A 19426-nucleotide genomic window follows, 5' to 3' on the forward strand; every position below is an offset into this window, starting at 1 on the left:
TAACGTCCTTCACCAATCGCGCTCTCCCTCACCTACCCCGCACATCTTCTCTTCTCATCCTGTCTTTTTCAACTAATAAACTAATTCCCTTACACCATGTTCCATTTAAATCCACACACCAAATTCATAATCCTTCGGACCGAAATCTCGTATCGGAATCTGGATCCGAGCCCATGGCACTATCCACCGCCAATTCATTCTCTCCTTCTCTTTCAACTAAACTGACGTCCAAATCCTCCGACTCTTTGGTCCGGTTTCAGAGCCCCAACTCCGTCTCTCTTCGGTCTTCTTCGTTCGTCTCGCCGAGTTCTACTGAGTTGAATCGAAGCGCGTCTGCCGTGTTGAGTGCGAGTCGAGTGGCGTCCAAGATATGTGCGAGTGCAGCTCCGGTGATGGATCAATCGGTTAGTGAAGCGAGTTCTAAAGTTCCTACAATTGTTAACGTGGATTTGGGTGACCGGAGCTACCCGATTTATATTGGATCCAGTCTTCTTGATCAGCCCGACCTGCTCCAAAGGTATTGCATGTTGACATTTCTTTGTGTAGTTTGTTCAATTTCTGAAATTTTTTTATTTAATTGCTGATAAGAGTAGGCAAGGCAAGATAATCATTTTGAGCAGTGAAGGAGTCAGAAATTTTATTAATCTTATAAAATATAGAACTTTCCCATAGTATATCCATTTAATATATTAAACTGTAATTGCTAAGTTATGTATTCTTTATAATGATAATTATCTTTTCAATCTTGAATACTGAATGCTAACTCATTTTCATAATGTAAATCTCATATTCAGTAAGGTATAAGTTACATAACAATAAAATCTAAAGATAAAAAGTTCTGCATGGTTGTATGGTATTTGAATAGGTTCTTGTAAAAATACTGGATAATATTCTTCTAGTATCACTTCTGCTTTATAATCTTGAGCATTACATGCTGACGTTTGTAATTTTGAATATTAAATATGTATTTAACCTGGGCTGTAATTAAATGTCGATAATATTCTATAATTAGTACTGGCGAAACTTAGAGAGTAAGATGCAAATTAATGAGTGAGAAGGAAAATGAATAGGCAAATATACAAATCAAAACATGTACATTGGGGACAACTTTAGTTACTGTAAGAAGAGAGACAAAGTAACAAGAAAAAAAAGAGTTACGTTGGAGCCCCCACTGAACCCAATGTGGCTCCGTCCCTGACTTTGAGCTAGATTCCTAACACATGAAACTAAGGATGCGTTTGGGAGGATTTTGTAAAAAGTTCTTTTGAGTTAAAACACTATCAAATACACTATAATAATAAATGATTCTGTTTGTTTGCGAGGATGAATATTAAAGGTTTTCTGTTGTTCTCATGTTTATAAGAAAAAATGTTATTTGATAGGCATGTTCATGGGAAGAGAGTTCTCATTGTGACTAACAACACAGTTGGGCCAATTTACCTGGATAAAGTTACTGATGCTTTGACAAGAGGGAACCCAAATGTTTCAGTTGAGAGTGTGATTTTACCAGATGGTGAGAAGTACAAGGACATGGTAAGTTTTTAAAAAGTTTTAATTAACATCTTGTTGTTAAGGTATAATTTAAGTTTCAATTTTAACTCTTTTTCTTCTATAGGACACTCTCATGAAAGTCTTTGACAAAGCCATTGAATCACGATTGGATCGGCGATGTACATTTGTTGCCCTTGGTGGCGGTGTGATTGGTGACATGTGTGGTTACGCTGCTGCCTCTTATCTTCGTGGTGTTAATTTTATTCAAATTCCTACTACTGTTATGGCACAGGTCTTTTGCCACTCATGGTTCATTTTAATTTGATTTTCTCTTCAAATATGTTTATTTGTTCCATGTCTCTCGCTTACCTTCAACTCTTTTGTTCTAATATTTTATATTTGTTGATTGAATATACCTTATAGGTGGATTCTTCTGTTGGAGGAAAAACTGGCATAAACCACCACCTTGGGAAGAACTTGATTGGTGCTTTCTACCAACCTCAATGTGTCCTTATAGATACCGACACATTAAACACATTGCCAGAAAGGGAACTGGCATCAGGTTTTGCAGAGGTTATAAAGTACGGACTTATTAGGGATGCTGAATTTTTTGAGTGGCAGGAGAAGAATATTGACAAATTGATGGCAAGGTATAAATTATCAATGCCAAATTCAAAATAAGTTCTTTTACCCAAAGAACAAGGATGTCTTTCTGTTAAGTCAACGGTTCATATGATGAAACATCTTGTTTTATGCATCAGCGGACACATATCTGCATTGAATTTAAAATATTGAATCTTATTTCAAACCTCAGGGAATAAAATCTTGCATGTCTCCTTCCCTCCCTGTTGTCATTTCCTTTTTCTCTTTCTAATGACAATTGATTTAGCATTGTTATATTTTGAACATCTTGCAATTACTATTGTTTTAGTTATGCATGCATGTTTTATATTTGGGACTGGGTCATTGCAGGGATCCAAGCGCATTGGCTTATGCTATAAAGAGATCATGTGAAAATAAGGCAGAAGTTGTTTCCTTGGATGAGAAAGAAGGTGGGGTACGGGCAACATTAAACCTAGGCCATACATTTGGTCATGTAAGTTTTGTTTTTGCATTAAAGTATTTAATTTTTCAGCTTGCTCAATCAGCCTGTTGTTTCTTGTTGGCATTTTGTTTAGGCTAGCATGTAGTGTAACTCATATACATAATAGTACTAAGTATAATGAACTCCTCTTTTTCTTTTAACTACTTTATCAAGTTATAAGAATGGTTTTTTGAGAATGCTCTCTGCTATCTGATATTCTTGCAAAACTTCCTGACTGATCAACTTCTTCTCAGGCCATTGAGAATGGACTTGGGTATGGAGAGTGGCTTCATGGAGAAGCTGTTGCAGCTGGCACGGTATAGCATCATATATATTTGTGTTTCGTCCATTATGTGGCTTACCTGCTATATGCTGAACTTGGTTGTCTATTTTTTTTTTAGGTCATGGCAGTTGACATGTCTTACCGGCTTGGCTGGATTGATGATTCAATTGTGAAACGAGTGCTTAACATTTTGAAACAGGCTAAGCTACCTACTGCACCTGCAGAAACCATGACTGTAGAAACATTCAAGTCCATCATGGCGGTAAGAGATTTCAGTTTTCATTACTCATTGAAGCTCACTTTTTCCCCCCCTCTGATCCTTAACATTCTTGTATCCTTTTGATATTTCAGGTTGATAAGAAGGTAGCTGATGGGCTACTAAGGCTTATCCTTCTGAAAGGTCCTCTAGGCAACTGTGTCTTTACAGGTGATTACGATAGAAAGGCCCTGGATGATACACTCCATGCATTTTGCAAGTCATGATTTGCAAACCATGCGAGTTTGTGGTCCCAGTTACTCCCACAACAAGAACAAGATCTATGTATTATGCATCTTAATGGTCATGCCACTATTCTTTCCTGTACTTGGATGTCTTCTTACCTTTTCATCCTAATTCAATTACTAAGACACGTTGGATAAACATGTCTTCTCGTTGTTCTTGTGCCCATTTTGTTTTGCTGTTTAGACAATTTGTACCATGGTTTTAGTATTAGTGATGTTTTTTCCCTACATTTTGATGGTGTGTATGAACATGTCATTGTGAGATCTGTCGATAAATTCGTAGTTGGAGAAGGGCTACCTGCTAAACTCCTCTCCAATGTAGTTGCTGAAACTTTGCTTATAAAGGATCAGTACTGCTGAAACAATCCAGTCTCTTTGGCTATGAATGAAATAAAAGAGATTAAACAAATGTTTTTATTTTTCCTTTCTTATTTTCCTGGTTTCAAATGGGATTAATCAAATAATTAATTTGTTATTCAAAAGTTTCTCAATAGATAAATACCGCTTGTATCAAGTTTGACACAGTTCTGTGAAAGCTCACACTTCCATTGTCTATAGATAATCTACACTTTTTTTTTTTTTTTTCGGTGACCGGGGGGTGTTTGAGTCAGTTTACACATATCTCAATAAATCTCTTGAGGCTTTGAAGTGAATGATCGAATAAATTTTTTCAATGACCACTCTTATTAGTGTGTAAAGGGACTCGAACTCAGGACTCATGTTAGACTTCTTTGCTATTTTATCATTTGACCATTCAATGGTGGTTAATCTACAGTGTTTCCCAGTAACTCATTTCATATTAACTGATTAACTCAACCATATATCAGTATTTGGTGCTGAGGCTGGAAAAACTCTACAAGGGTTTCTCTATGAACTTTTTGAATCAGAAAATTGATGAAATTCACATGTTAAAACAGAAGCAAAGCATAAAAATAAATAATAATAAAAAAAAGGAACCGATCTTGGAACATGTTCGGAACTTTACGTCTTAACTGTTTGCTCCAAATACAGAGACTAGAGATTTTCTGAACCCAATGCCTGGATCTACCAGCAATGCGAAGATGAATTGCGAGAAAAAGGACCTCTCCATGTTCATATCCTTTCAGAGGAAACACACTACTACAGTGTAAATCAGCAAAATAGTAACAATTCTCTTAATACATCACTCTAGAAGGGAAACAAAAATGACTATTGATGAATATGGATAGCCCTTATACTTGATTTTGATCATTCAATTCAACTTGATTAAAGGCAGCTCAAGTCCACAGGACGGTTGCAGAAAGCCTTCACAAGAAGATCTCATCACTTCTGCTGTCCTGTCCAAAACTTGTACTCTGTCACTGGACACTATTTCTTCTCACCACATACAGCTTGGATGGCAAGATATTTGGGAATATTCGGACAAAGATCTCCATCCCTGTCGAAAATTTTCTTGTCAAACGGTACATCACACCTGCTTTTTCCCAAGCATTGCTGCTCAATCACAACAAAAACCAATTAGCACAGCACAAAAGCTGCAGTATAATGCAAAACAATGTATATGTGCACATATCAGAGAGTGAGCCAAGGAAACCTTTTCAACAAATTTCTTGCTAACTGGTGAACTGCAGTTTCCAAGAAAGTAATTTCCGCAAGTGCCAAATGGGTTACCATAGCTTGCGAATTCAACATTGAGAATACGTTTGCTGTCGGGGCAGCTCAAGGTAGCTGATCTTTTGGCATCATCCGCTGCAGTGTGCACATTGTCTAAATAGTTTTCAGTGATATAGCTACAGATTGTGTTCCTGTTGACAGTTAGGATTTGAACACCATCTATATATCCTTCGATTTCCTCGAAGATTACCAGAAGATTGTCAGTTGGGTTCAAGAAAGCTCTGGGGATATGGTATCTGATATTCATAAAAATTGTGAGAACTTGTCTCTTGGTGAACAAAACTCAAATAAGTGAAAAAATAAAAAAATAAAAAAATAATGCAACACTTACACTTCCTGGGAAGGATTTCCTAAAGGAGTAAGGTAAGATACCCAGTAACGACCGATGCTCTTACCATTGATCCACACCATGCCTTTAGACATGGTTGCTAGGTTAATTGCAAGAGGTTCATTTCCTTCCGGGCAATCGAAATAAGCCTGGATAATGAGTATAAGTGTTTCAGAAGATGGGGGAAGTTTTTTCACATATTGAGCAGATAGAGAGAAGTTTGCTTATGGAAGTACCTTATACCATGTAAGGGGTCCTCCTTTTCCCGTAGGTTTAGTCCAATTTACCCTGTGTGAACCACTCTGTGTGAAAACCTCAAGTTTTTCACCATCCAAACCTATCTGCAGCAGTTTAACCCCTTATTCATCAGCTCCTCTAAAGTGCAGTTTTGTGTGAAATGAAGGATGATGAATAACAGCTGATTATATACCTTATTACCCCATCCATTGTCCGAAACATCAATAGTTCCAATGTTAAGACCTTCTATTGCTACAGTAAGAACTCCAGCATACCTTCGCTCCAAGTAGATTCCATGATCCTAATGATGACAAAAAGGATCAATTTACCTGCTCCTTAACTGTTTCATTAGGGAAAAGTTAAAATATCAACATTACTAGTACAATAGAGTTGTACGATCATTACTGGAAGACCAACTGTTGCACCCAAAAGGGATATATGATTAGTTCCAGGCTTCAAGATTATTGGTTTCTCAAAGACAAAGCTCTTCTTTATGTTGTTCCATGTCCAGATCCTGTAAACCAGTGCATGTCAACTAGATATTAAAGATTGTGCAAATTTTGCATTCAACCTTTGAGTACTATTTAAGATGAAATTTGTGTCAATTTTACTTTGAAAACTTGGATGCTATTTTACAATTCAAGGGATTTGTGTCTAGACATGAATGCTATTAGACAGGGTTTATCGTATGAGTTGTATTATCATACAGAAGGCCAAAGAAGACTTTCGGGATCCTCATCTTATAAGTTCTTCAAGTCTACAACAATTCTGAAACTTGGTAGACATTACCTATATATTCTCCATTTACAAACGCATGCAACAAATGGCCAAGACTTGAAATCTGAATAACTGGGAGTAAATTTTTCCGGAAAGGTAAGGCAGCTCGATCCAGTTCAATTCTGTGAATCATGAGACTTTATATACATTGAAAACATGAGAATAAACCGAAAACATGTTTGAATATTAGTGATAAGTTGCATACCTTGTAGTGTACCATAAGTAGTCTGTAGTTTCCTTGGTCACCGACCAATGTTCCAAAGGATTAACTGATTTGATTGAAGAATTATCAAGGGTTGGAATATGTTCGTGGGACATCTCCCAGTTGAGATCCTTGTTACCTATTTCCGATTTCTGGTAGTTTCTTGAACTGTGTTGTGNTGATATAGCTACAGATTGTGTTCCTGTTGACAGTTAGGATTTGAACACCATCTATATATCCTTCGATTTCCTCGAAGATTACCAGAAGATTGTCAGTTGGGTTCAAGAAAGCTCTGGGGATATGGTATCTGATATTCATAAAAATTGTGAGAACTTGTCTCTTGGTGAACAAAACTCAAATAAGTGAAAAAATAAAAAAATAAAAAAATAATGCAACACTTACACTTCCTGGGAAGGCTTTCCTAAAGGAGTAAGGTAAGATACCCAGTAACGACCGATGCTTTTACCATTGATCCACACCATGCCTTTAGACATGGTTGCTAGGTTAATTGCAAGAGGTTCATTTCCTTCCGGGCAATCGAAATAAGCCTGGATAATGAGTATAAGTGTTTCAGAAGATGGGGGAAGTTTTTTCACATATTGAGCAGATAGAGAGAAGTTTGCTTATGGAAGTACCTTATACCATGTAAGGGGTCCTCCTTTTCCCGTAGGTTTAGTCCAATTTACCCTGTGTGAACCACTCTGTGTGAAAACCTCAAGTTTTTCACCATCCAAACCTATCTGCAGCAGTTTAACCCCTTATTCATCAGCTCCTCTAAAGTGCAGTTTTGTGTGAAATGAAGGATGATGAATAACAGCTGATTATATACCTTATTACCCCATCCATTGTCCGAAACATCAATAGTTCCAATGTTAAGACCTTCTATTGCTACAGTAAGAACTCCAGCATACCTTCGCTCCAAGTAGATTCCATGATCCTAATGATGACAAAAAGGATCAATTTACCTGCTCCTTAACTGTTTCATTAGGGAAAAGTTAAAATATCAACATTACTAGTACAATAGAGTTGTACGATCATTACTGGAAGACCAACTGTTGCACCCAAAAGGGATATATGATTAGTTCCAGGCTTCAAGATTATTGGTTTCTCAAAGACAAAGCTCTTCTTTATGTTGTTCCATGTCCAGATCCTGTAAACCAGTGCATGTCAACTAGATATTAAAGATTGTGCAAATTTTGCATTCAACCTTTGAGTACTATTTAAGATGAAATTTGTGTCAATTTTACTTTGAAAACTTGGATGCTATTTTACAATTCAAGGGATTTGTGTCTAGACATGAATGCTATTAGACAGGGTTTATCGTATGAGTTGTATTATCATACAGAAGGCCAAAGAAGACTTTCGGGATCCTCATCTTATAAGTTCTGCAAGTCTACAACAATTCTGAAACTTGGTAGACATTACCTATATATTCTCCATTTACAAACGCATGCAACAAATGGCCAAGACTTGAAATCTGAATAACTGGGAGTAAATTTTTCCGGAAAGGTAAGGCAGCCCGATCCAGTTCAATTCTGTGAATCATGAGACTTTATATACATTGAAAACATGTTTGAATATCAGTGATAAGTTGCATACCTTGTAGTGTACCATAAGTAGTCTGTAGTTTCCTTGGTCACCGACCAATGTCCCAAAGGATTAACTGATTTGATTGAAGAATTATCAAGGGTTGGAATATGTTCGTGGGACATCTCCCAGTTGAGATCCTTGTTACCTATTTCTGATTTCTGGTAGTTTCTTGAACTGTGTTGTGCAACAATCTATCTCATGCCAAACAAAAGTTTCTTCAAAATGTAATTCTAATTCAGTTACAAAGTTTGCAACCCAGTACTTATAGAAATTGCGGACTTAAAATAGTGTTACCGTTTGAGTATTATAGGCGACAGTTTTGCAATCAGCTAGGATGCTAATAGAATGTTGGGGCAGGTAATATTTGGCGCCTCTGAAATTTACAATTGCCGGTATCCTGGAGTTGTTGTTACTCAAGAATGCAGCACAAGTTTTAGATTTAATATCTTCATAGATATGAGCCTGCAAAGAACAACTGCTCAGATTATTGTAAAAAGCAATGTCCTTGTGATAAATCCTCCTTTTCACGACGAAGCTTACCTCCATATATTCACCCAAATTCTCAACAGAGGGTGTCCCCCAAAGCAAAGCTTTCTCACACTTCTTCAAAGCAGAATGCAAGTCTCGAAGGTGACCCCATTTAGGTTCCCTCAGCAAGCCTGGTGACAAGGACAAAAATTTGAGTGACGTTTTAGTTATTGTTTTGTTTTGCACTGAGAGAAAAGAAGCTGAAAATGCATTTAAAGATAACATATTTCTGTTCAAAAGAAGAAGGAAAACCCAATTTCCAAATCACGAAAAACAAGATGAACAACTTAATGCAGACAAGGATTCAATATGCCTAACCATATTCATCAATGGGAGCTTCATCATAGTATCGAGCTGTTACAAAAGATGAACCTGATCTTCCATAATTTGTTCCACCATAATACTGTCAGCAAGAATACAAGAATAATTACACAAAGAGGTGAAACTTTTTGACTTGATGGACATGTTGAACGCCTTCTGAGAAGGGCTTAAAGCCTCATACCATATAATAGTTGGCAAGAGTACCATTCTTTGAGAAGAAGCGAGCAATTGAGTATGCGATATCTTCAGCTCTCCTGTGAGATGGAGGGTCCCCATATATTCCAAACCTGCATTATAAATTAATCCCATTGACAGAAGATCAGTATCTTCAAGCTCAGTATACTCATGAAACTTCAATCACTTGACTGAAACTGAATTCTAACATAAGCCTCTTTGCTGCAGCTCTCCTTCAATCAGTTGAATGAACAAGAAGCAAAAATTAGTTAATGTATCAATGCTTATCAAGTAATATACTTACTGAGAAGTCCAATTCTGTGTCCATAAAACAGGCTTGTTTGGTTTATTGGTGCCAGAAAAAGTATCTCCACAGTTTCTCCCATTGCACGTATTGATCTGCTCATAACCGTTATTGTTATTTTCTCAAGCAAATTTTCTAGCATACTTGAGTACCCAGAGTGACAGAGAATCAATCCATCTAAAATCAAGATGGTTCATCCAAAAGGGTCATTTACACTTACTATAGGATCTGGGGCATCCTTTTGCTTGCACATTATCCAAGGGACTCCAGTATGTAGCCCTACCGCCATTGTTCCTGCCCATTGGACGTATCGAGTTCCTAATTCTTTGTACGTAATTTCAGTTTCAGCGTATTCATTTTCAATCTGCGAAAACCAATGAAGATATCATTATCTTACGTGTCCAAAATGATCACAAAACTCTGTTTTTTCCTCAAGAGGAGGGTACTTAACCTGGGATAAAATGATTGGACCTCCCTGAGAGGCAAATAGCTTCTCATCCTTCATCATTTGTATGATCTTTTTGGTGAACTTTTTCATGTGGTACTGCACAAGAGAAATGTCCATTTTAAGGAACCATCCGTTTAGCTATATCAACCTATGCAAGCTGGGGATCGAAAATTAAACATGACAAGTACCTTGAAAGGTAGATTATCAGAGCGGAATGTAATATTTGGAATATCTCTCAACCAAAATGGAAGTCCACTGCACAAGTTCACATTGAAACAGAAAGAGTAAGCACATATTTGTTTTACAAAGGAAGTTCACTACCAAAATGCGTTGTTCAATTTAGAAAACTTTGAATCATACCCATAATTCCATTCAGCTTCAATGAATGGCCCGACCCTAAGTGTTGCATACATACCATTATCACCAATCGTCTTAATGAATTTGGTAAGATTACAATTCCCTTCAAAATTGTACTGCAAATTCGAAAGAAAGAAAAACCAATGGCTTACAATACAAGATCCCAGAAAGCTTATGAAAAAAAGAAAAAGAAAATTATAGTACTACTGCATGTTACCTGGCCCTGGACTGGTTCATGAAGACTCCAAAAGACGTAAGTCTGAATCACATTCAATCCTCCATCTTTGGCTTTATTGATAATATCCCACCACATCTAAATACAAATCAAGAAACCCCATATATAAGCAAAAACTGCAAGCAGCTCAAACCAAAATATATTTAATAATGGACATTGATAAATACCTCAGGAGGCATCCTGGGATAGTGGACAGAACCTGAGAAGAGAAGCTCCCTGTTCCCATTAATGATCAATGATCTCCCATCGTAAGTTACACCTTTTTTATGACTCCTTCCATCAGCAATACCCGAAAAAACCAAGAAAACAAACAGTCCCAGTAGAGGCACCAGAATCTGAGCAGCTGACATTTTACTAAATATCAATTCTTCCTTCAAGTGTAAATGTGGGTTCTTCTCAGAATCAGAATCAGTGACGATATTGAAAGCAGTTAATGAAAAATGTGAAGAAGATTTTGTGGGTCATTGCAGTGAAAACGTCAGAAATAGTGGAAGTAAAGTGTGATAAAAATTCAATCTTTTGGTTGAGGTTGCTTCTTCCATTACAGCCTCACTCCACGCTTTGACTTGCTTGATTTGGAAGCTGACCCTTTCTTCTTCATCTTCAAACTGAAACTCGAAATTGGCGGGAGCCTCTTTATTTCACCACATGCACATGACTTCAATTAGGCCTTTCCCTCTACTTTCGGATTAACTTCAAAATTAATTAATTAATTAATTTTAATTTAATCAAATTTCTTTCAATTAATATTTCAAATCGTTGCACCTAACATGTCTCTTCAATTAAATCACAGATTAGATCATTACCTAATTATCATTGACCTTGATCTAAAAAATTATCTATAGAGGTTAGCTCGAGAAATAATTATGAATTTATCTTAATAATAAAGAGTTAACGACTTTTTCCCCAATATATAATAGTTTAATAACATTTTCTCATTCATGGATTTTTAAATTACTATATTATTACCCAAATTTATATTTCGATGGCGAACAGAGAACAAACTAGGTTCAAACTGTTGGGGTTTTTGAAGAGGTGAGATCGATGAGTCTTTTGGTGGTTGAGATTGATCAGAATTTTACTTGAGAGGAACGGTTGCGCAAACCTTAATCGCTCGATTGTCGGAGATCGACAAAATCGACAGGAGTGGAGTTTGAGGGATTTTGGTAAATGATGATCGGGAAAGAAAATTCTTGTGATATGAGGTCACAACAATACCAAAATCGAAAACAGAATATAAATTTGAATAATAAAATAATATTTTAAAAGTCTGTGGATAAGAGAATGTCGTTAAGTCATTATTACGATGGGGAAAAGTTGTTTACTTAATAATAAAAGAGAAAATCTCATTAATTGAAATACACTTGATCGTGATCATGAAACAATTCTTAACCCCTTACTGGTTGGGGCCTTTAAGTTTTAACAAATCTAATCACACCATAATTAGGGATTAATTAATTGATTAATTTATTAAGAGAAAAAAAATTAAGACGTGGCAGCAAATTAGACATCCCATAATGATCCCGTAAACTACTTTAATAAACAAAGCGGGTCGGATCCGTGAGAAACGGTCCCAATCTCCGAAAAGTCGGTTGAAAACGAAAACAGAAAGAAAAAAAAAAAAAAAAAAAAAAAGAGCGTAAAATCAAGATAAAATAAGCGGGTAAAAGAACACAACGGGTTTGTTGGCGAAGTTGGTTCGCTCAACGAACGCTTCAACGGGAAAATTTTCCGGCTGAACAAGTTCTTTTCTTTCGTTTCCCTTTGGATTTTCACGTCTTCATTTCAGGAATTTTTCATTCTTTCTTTTTGGGGGCGGTTTTGATTTTAATTTTTTTTTTGGCGTAATCATAATCTACTGTTTATACGTTTTTTTTTTTTTTTTTTTCACGTTTCTGCATTTTCTTGAAAATTCTAGGGTTTGGTTGTGATTTTTTTTTATGCGTGTTTAAATTTACTCTACAGATGGTTAATTGACGAGACGGTTGTGATCGCGGTTGTCCTCAGGTGTTAGGATCTGAGGGTTGTTTGTTTTTTTCTTTTTTTTTTTAAATTTGGGGACAAGAAAAAGGGGGCTTTGGAGAAGAAATTAAGTGAACAAGGAAAATGAGTGCGTCGAGGTTTATCAAGTGCGTCACGGTTGGTGACGGAGCTGTGGGTAAAACTTGTTTGCTGATTTCTTACACCAGCAACACCTTCCCTACGGTAATTTTTTTCTACTTTTATTCTTTTTTATGTTGTTTTTCTCTTTTGTCTTTGCATTTATGGTGTGTTTGATGTTTTATTTAAGTTAATGTGTTGAATTTGTGGATGTTAGTTTTCGAGAGCATGTGGGTTTGTCGGAAAAAATGGAAACTTTTTGAAATATTGTTGAAATTGGGTTTTCCTAAATGAGGAAAATTTGTGGTTTCGTTGTTTTAGGTTAATTTGGAAAGGAATTGGGGAATAAATTCGGAATTATGGATTAAAGCTGGTTACTTTGATGTTTTGTTTAGAATTGTCTGTAATATTGCCTTATGGAATTTATTGCTGCTTATATATTTTGAAAAATGAATTAATACATTTGGCTGTTGATAGATGATGCAAAACTACTGTAAGAATATTGTGTGATCTGCCGTTGGAATATTGTTTTGAAAGAGTATTTTTGAGATATTTGGCTCCTTAATATTAATTATTTTTCTGGTGTGTGGAACCAGGATTATGTGCCAACTGTTTTTGATAATTTCAGTGCAAATGTGGTCGTCAATGGGAGCACTGTTAATCTTGGTTTATGGGATACTGCCGGTAACATTGGATTGACCCCCTCTTTAAGGAAATATTGTTGTAGATTTCTGTTTGTGGGTCTGAATTTGTTCTTTGTGAACAGGGCAGGAAGATTATAACAGATTGAGACCTTTGAGTTACCGTGGGGCAGATGTTTTCATACTCGCATTCTCTCTCATTAGCAAGGCAAGTTATGAGAATGTTTCCAAGAAGGTGAGGAATTTTATGATGTTTAAATAATGTCTTCGTTTCCTTGTTAAGTAATTCACACCATTTGTGGATGACATGTGATTCAGTATGTTTAATTAAATTCCTTTTTGACTTCATTTTCAGTGGATTCCAGAGTTGAAGCATTATGCACCTGGTGTGCCAATAATTCTCGTTGGAACAAAGCTTGGTAAGGTTTTTGCCAATTTAAGTCAGTCTTACTACCTTGATTTTTTTCCCTTAGCATCAGCTTTGTTTTTATACATTGATCTTCTGCAGTTGTGTAACCATTTTGTTCAAATCTGAATAAACTTATTTTTTCAATATGTTTGATCTGGTCATTAGTTTAAATAGCTTAAACATGGTTGAAGTTATGGTATTAGTTGCACCTCAACAATTCTAAATTGCCTCTTAGGATATGCAGGATAGTTTCTTGTCTACATGGATTTTGTACTGTGCATATCTACTATTTGTGTGTATTTGTGTGGATGCAGATCCTTGCTAATTTTCAGTGCTGGCCTCTAGTTTGAAATTGCTTTGGCTTCATGTTATGATGAAAATAGAATGTCTGCTATTGATATTTAGTTAGAAAAAGGACCATTTTTTCAATCTTTTCTTTATTGTTGGATTGTTCAGTGCCTGAGGACATTTTGTATGATTGACTTCATGGTCAATTTACATTGTGATTCAACCATTTCACACTATGTTTTCCACAGTTCTTGATGCTTAGCTAAGTAGATTGTTTTGGGTGACAATTTTTTATGGCATTGTGCTAAAATATTGCTTCCAACGTCGGTGATCAATTTGTGTATCCTTCATGCTATTTTGTGGTTGGGTGTGGCTCTGTGTGTGAGAGAGGGAGAGAGAAGTTACTATAGAAGATAATCTTATTATGCAAGTTATTTAATTTGGCCTTGATTTTATGTAAATGGACTATCTACTGCAAAATAATCTCTTTGAAGTATAGCTATTATTTCATTTCATTAGGAGAATAAGAAAAGGGAAACAGAAAAAGCAGATCTGTTTATTGCATTTGTTTTCTATGTTTTCTATGTGACAGATTATTTTAAGATTTGATATTCATTATGAGTTTATTTAATTGATGATTATAATTTTTCTTCAGCTCTGTGATCACTGAGATCAAAAGGTTGAATAATAATTATGGAGTTGTGACACATGACTCATTTGGAAGCTTTAATTGCAGCTTTAGAAGTTTTACACTGTTTTGTGTTCCTTTTATTAATATGTCACAAGTTTTTATTTAATTGTATCCGTTATTTCTGCTTGTGCTGACATATGTTTTGTTTGAGAATCAGAAAATGAAGACCTTGGCTTGTTACTCTTTTATATGTTTTAGCTTAATCATTTGAACTGACTGCTCATTATGTCAATGTATTTTTTAACTGTGAATGGTTCAAATGATTTATCAAGTACAAATTGTTTTGTGATGTCCAATAAACCAGATCTTCGGGATGATAAGCAGTTCTTTATAGATCATCCAGGTGCTGTGCCCATCAGTACAGCTCAGGTAAAAATTTCTTATTCAAAACATTTTTTTTTTATTTTGGGGGTGAATTTCCCCCTTTTTTTTCTTTTGTGCAAAGGTTTTTATTTATTTATTTGAACTTTTTTTTTTTTTAAAAAAGGGGGAGGAACTGAGGAAGCTTATTGGAGCACCTGCTTACATTGAATGCAGTTCAAAAACACAGCAGGTGATAATATGTTCATATCAGCTTCTATATGCTTCATGTATAGTAGAATTTCTTACACTCATGTAAAGTCATTGGTCTAAAAAAGAATTAATGGTGACGATTAAATGACATTAGATGAATAGCATAAAATTTATTGCACTGAAACTAACATTTTGCTACAGTTAATTCTCCATTAATCATCTCTCCTCATTTTGATCTTTTCTTTTCTGTCTCCTCTCTCATCATCAAATAACAAGAAACATAGACCCTTTCAATGTGTAATGAAAACAGCAAGAACAATTTTGTAAAACTCATATTTAACCATGATATGTAGACACTTTTTGAGTTCTTTTGAATTTTGCTAGCAAACAAGTCCTACTGGAATTCATGTTACAAGTTCTCTGACTTAGCGAATCAACAGCTTCTATGTTTTACAAAAGCTTTAACTCTGACTTGATAATTGAAAGAATAATAATGTTAATAAATTACAGTATCATGATCAATAAATACTATATTTGGTCTTCGCATAAGCTAGACATTCCCATATTCTGTTATTTCAAAATTCAAATTATTAAAGTGAGACATTGCTTTTTTAAAAGTGTTAGATGTTCTTACAAATTAAAATGATTTGCCTTGTAAAGGAGAAGAAATAACTGTAACATCATGATAGTTCCAATGGACTAAATTCTAAGTATGTTATCTAATCCTCACCATTCATTTTTTTCGAATCCATTGACTGAAAATGAGTGTAGAAATTTGTGTAATGTCTAAGTATGTATGTTATCTAGACCTCTGAAAGAAAAATACCTGCATGTGTTACTGCAGAATGTGAAGGCAGTTTTTGATGCGGCCATCAGAGTTGTCCTTCAACCACCCAAGCAAAAGAAAAAGAAGAACAAAGCACAAAAGGCCTGCTCTATTTTGTGATTCAAATCGGTGTAAAGACCCTCCGTCTTGCTCATCTTTTCCCTCTTCTTTCTTCTTTTGCTCTTGAAGAAAACCGGAGGCCTTGAAATATTTTGTCTCAAATTGGCGATTGTGAGAAGCATCAGGTGGTGTAGTGTTGCTTTCTTCATATTGTTGTGACTTCTAATTGTTGAAAACACCTTACATGGTTCTTGACTCCCAGTTTCAATATGCTTTATGTATTAATGGATCAAAACTTCCCACTTAGAAAAAAAACCACCTTGCATGAACGTACTTATTAACTCTGTATTGTTTTTAAAGGCTTGTCCATGTTTTCTGTATCATGTTTCATGATTCTTTAACAACTTGCTAGTTTTTTTCTTCTTTTATGAAAATCCATGGATTCCTTGGGCTTTATCTGGTTCCCGATATTCTTTTCTCCCTCGCATAGAAGTAGATAGGTTCTAAAAATTGATTGCGACATGGGAAAAAAGGAAGGGAATAAACCATAAATTTTACGAGTCTTGACAGAAAAATGGCTAAGAGCCGTCCCGAGGTGAACCATCGTTCTGTGTTTTTGCTTTTCCTGACAGGGCCTCGTAATTTAAACAAAGGATTTTTGCAGGTTTTGCTATACAATTCATGGTATTTTGCTTGGAATCTTAAAAAACTATTTTGGGTATGCACGAATATCTTCTACTTTACAGTTTACACATAATCTTCAATAGATTTTTTTATTCGTTGATGTTGTGGGCGGTCCCGTCCATTGAATCTCAACCTTTGTGAAAGACACCTTTTACTTTGCATTGGCCAATTGGACCTTTGATTTTTGGCCAAGGGAATATATGATTTTGATGTGAGCATTGTGGGCGCAGTTCGTCATGTAAATTGTATAATCAATAAATCTCAGACTAACGCCAATCAAACCAGTTGTGCTGATGTAATTACACTCTTGGTTTGGTCATATTTCAGTTTGTGTTTTACCCATGAAGATCAGGTTGTTTTAAGACAAAATACTATTAACAGTGGAAGCACCAAATCTGAATTGTTCTAATGATCAACTTGGGCTACAATTTAATTCCATCCATCAGATTTCTGTGGATCAAAACTGATGGTGGGTTGTTTTCACAACATCAAAAGAGGAGAGGTTTGAAGCAAGAAATTGGAAGGTTCAAGTAGCATTTTAGTGGGGGCACTTGAATTTAAGTTAAAACAAGAAGCTTTGTATGCACTGTCTGTCATGGCGCTTTGGGGAACATTAAAAATGTTTTCTGTATGAATTTTATAGAGTTTAATTAGGATGGCAAAAACTTTTTGTGGGATCTTAAGAGAATTTAAGAGTGATTCAGTAGATATTTTTAAAAACTGTAAACAACTTTTTCTCACCCAAGGTTTGCCTTAATGACACTTTTCCACTCAAAAAGTTTTAAAATACCACTTTTTCACCCAAAGTTTATATTCTGTTATCACCCAAAGCCGATTCCGACTGATTCCAATGGCGAAAATTCTCTATGTCACCACCATTTAAACCTCCGGTTTCCTCTCACTCCGGCACTTGATTTCTTATCGATTGTCGGCCACCGTAAAACTAGAGTTTTTTTTTCTTAGCTGATTTTCGACTAATTCTAGTGGCGAATATTAAATCTGTCACCAACATTCAATCCACCAACTTCCACTATACAAAACCCCCCTTATCTTGGCTCCTAGAAACTCACCTAACGCTAGTTGAAAAAGTGAAGTGTATTTTAGGTATTAATGGATATAAACTTTGGGTGGGAAAGTGGTATTTTGACAATTTTTGGGTGGAAAAATATCGTCAAGGAAAACCTTGGGTGGGAAGAAGTCGTTTTCTCTTTTAAAAAGTATAAGCGTTAATTAAATAAACATATCATGAACATATCAAAAAGCATTAAAGATGGGGAACAGAATTGCATCATGAATGCATAAATCAATTGAAAATGTACAGAAAGAGAGGGGCACAGGCAACTCCAGTTGACTAATCCTAGTCCGTCAACATTTCCACCATATTAGTGGCCAATTTCCTGATGAATTGAATATGAGAGGTGCCCTGAGTTAATTGTTTGGCTTTCAAATCAATAAAAAAAATTGTGGATTCTGTTCAAATTGCTTTTTTCAGGAATTTATACCCTCTAGTTTCTGTCCACTCTTTCGTCTTCCTGAAAAGAACCAAACATTGGACCACCTCGGCACCTCCACAATTCTCTTCTCACTATATAAACCATTCAAAAACCCTCCAGTCAATAGATCTGAAAACGTTATATTCCTTTCAATTTTTCTCAAGCTTTTTCATTGGTGAAGAAAATTTGCTTCATTTTAATGGCGTCCAAGAGAATTCTTAAGGAGTTCAAGGACCTCCAAAGAGACCCTCCAAGCTCATGCAGTGCAGGTAAACATGCATACTAGAAATGAAAACAATTATTTTACTAATTTGAAGGAGTCTCTTGTAACATAACAAAATTTTGTGGTGAAATCAGGTCCTGTGGCAGATGATATGTTCCGTTGGCAAGCAACAATTATTGGCCCTCACGATAGCCCCTATGCCGGTGGAGTTTTCCATGTTAACATCCATTTTCCAGCTGATTATCCCTTCAAGCCACCCAAGGTAACTTATGAATTCAACTGTTTTTGGTATAAAATTTGATAGATAATATGATATGGGTTGAGGATCTTGATGTTTGAATTGATTGTTTCATTAATTTTGGCAGGTTGCTTTTAAGACAAAAGTTTTTCATCCGAATATTAACAATAATGGTAATATCTGCTTAGATATTCTAAAGGATCAGTGGAGTCCTGCTCTCACCATATCAAAGGTGGTGTCTAGATGCACATTCAGAAGTAGATAATCTTATGTTATTTGAAAAGAAAATTAATGAATTTTATTGATGATTAAAAATTTGATTAATGCAGGTTTTACTTTCGATATGTTCACTGCTGACAGACCCTAACCCAGATGATCCACTTGTTCCAGAGATTGCCCACATGTACAAGACAGACAAGAACAAATATGAGACAGTGGCAAGAAGTTGGACTCAGAAATATGCCATGAATTAATTTGAGAGCTCTTGATCTCATTATCCGATATGCTAATAGTATGTGCTGTGTGAGTTCATAATAGTAATTCACCTCCAGTTTTCTTGAAAACAGGCTTTGTTTTACTATAAACAATGTGAATAATATAGTTCATTTGAATAAATGAGTTGAATCGTATGAGTTTGTATTGCTGTTTAATATCTACAGCTTAAGTGGAAAACACCCCTTACGATAGGATACTCTTAATAAAGATTAACTATCGAGTGCTGCTTTCTTATATCTGTTCATTGGTGTC

At 35.6% G+C, this 19426-nt stretch overlaps 4 protein-coding genes across 4 annotated transcripts; 3 read left to right on the forward strand and 1 right to left on the reverse strand.

Annotated features, from left to right (window-relative positions):
• Window positions 1–88: 88 nt before the first annotated feature.
• On the forward strand, window positions 89–3768 carry LOC116108353 (3-dehydroquinate synthase, chloroplastic-like). The gene is made up of 8 exons (XM_031394602.1): window positions 89–517; window positions 1383–1533; window positions 1616–1783; window positions 1915–2141; window positions 2464–2587; window positions 2830–2892; window positions 2977–3120; window positions 3210–3768. The coding sequence occupies exons 1-8, from the start codon at window positions 174–176 to the stop codon at window positions 3339–3341; spliced, it is 1353 nt and encodes a 450-aa protein (XP_031250462.1). The 5' UTR covers window positions 89–173; the 3' UTR covers window positions 3342–3768.
• A 588-nt stretch (window positions 3769–4356) lies between these two features.
• Window positions 4357–10863, reverse strand: LOC116108321 (beta-galactosidase 13-like). The gene is made up of 20 exons (XM_031394569.1): window positions 10681–10863; window positions 10496–10591; window positions 10282–10394; window positions 10110–10176; window positions 9925–10017; window positions 9694–9837; window positions 9474–9568; window positions 9177–9282; window positions 8993–9077; window positions 8687–8805; window positions 8441–8608; window positions 8156–8337; window positions 7982–8091; window positions 7695–7706; window positions 5983–6080; window positions 5771–5878; window positions 5577–5681; window positions 5344–5489; window positions 4933–5248; window positions 4357–4832 (listed from the first exon to the last, which is right to left on the reverse strand). Exons 1-20 carry the CDS (start codon window positions 10861–10863, stop codon window positions 4707–4709), a joined length of 2472 nt encoding a protein of 823 aa, XP_031250429.1. The 3' UTR covers window positions 4357–4706.
• A 1579-nt stretch (window positions 10864–12442) lies between these two features.
• On the forward strand, window positions 12443–16442 carry LOC116108314 (rac-like GTP-binding protein RHO1). The gene is made up of 7 exons (XM_031394563.1): window positions 12443–12718; window positions 13210–13297; window positions 13380–13489; window positions 13610–13673; window positions 14947–15011; window positions 15130–15195; window positions 16000–16442. Exons 1-7 carry the CDS (start codon window positions 12620–12622, stop codon window positions 16099–16101), a joined length of 594 nt encoding a protein of 197 aa, XP_031250423.1. The 5' UTR covers window positions 12443–12619; the 3' UTR covers window positions 16102–16442.
• A 1647-nt stretch (window positions 16443–18089) lies between these two features.
• Window positions 18090–19407, forward strand: LOC116108315 (ubiquitin-conjugating enzyme E2 10-like). The gene is made up of 4 exons (XM_031394564.1): window positions 18090–18487; window positions 18576–18703; window positions 18807–18911; window positions 19009–19407. Exons 1-4 carry the CDS (start codon window positions 18418–18420, stop codon window positions 19150–19152), a joined length of 447 nt encoding a protein of 148 aa, XP_031250424.1. The 5' UTR covers window positions 18090–18417; the 3' UTR covers window positions 19153–19407.
• The last annotated feature ends 19 nt before the right edge of the window (window positions 19408–19426 follow it).

The sequence above is a fragment of the Pistacia vera genome, unplaced genomic scaffold (assembly GCF_008641045.1).
Source record: "Pistacia vera cultivar Batoury unplaced genomic scaffold, PisVer_v2 Contig562, whole genome shotgun sequence".
Taxonomy (NCBI): Eukaryota; Viridiplantae; Streptophyta; class Magnoliopsida; order Sapindales; family Anacardiaceae; genus Pistacia; species Pistacia vera.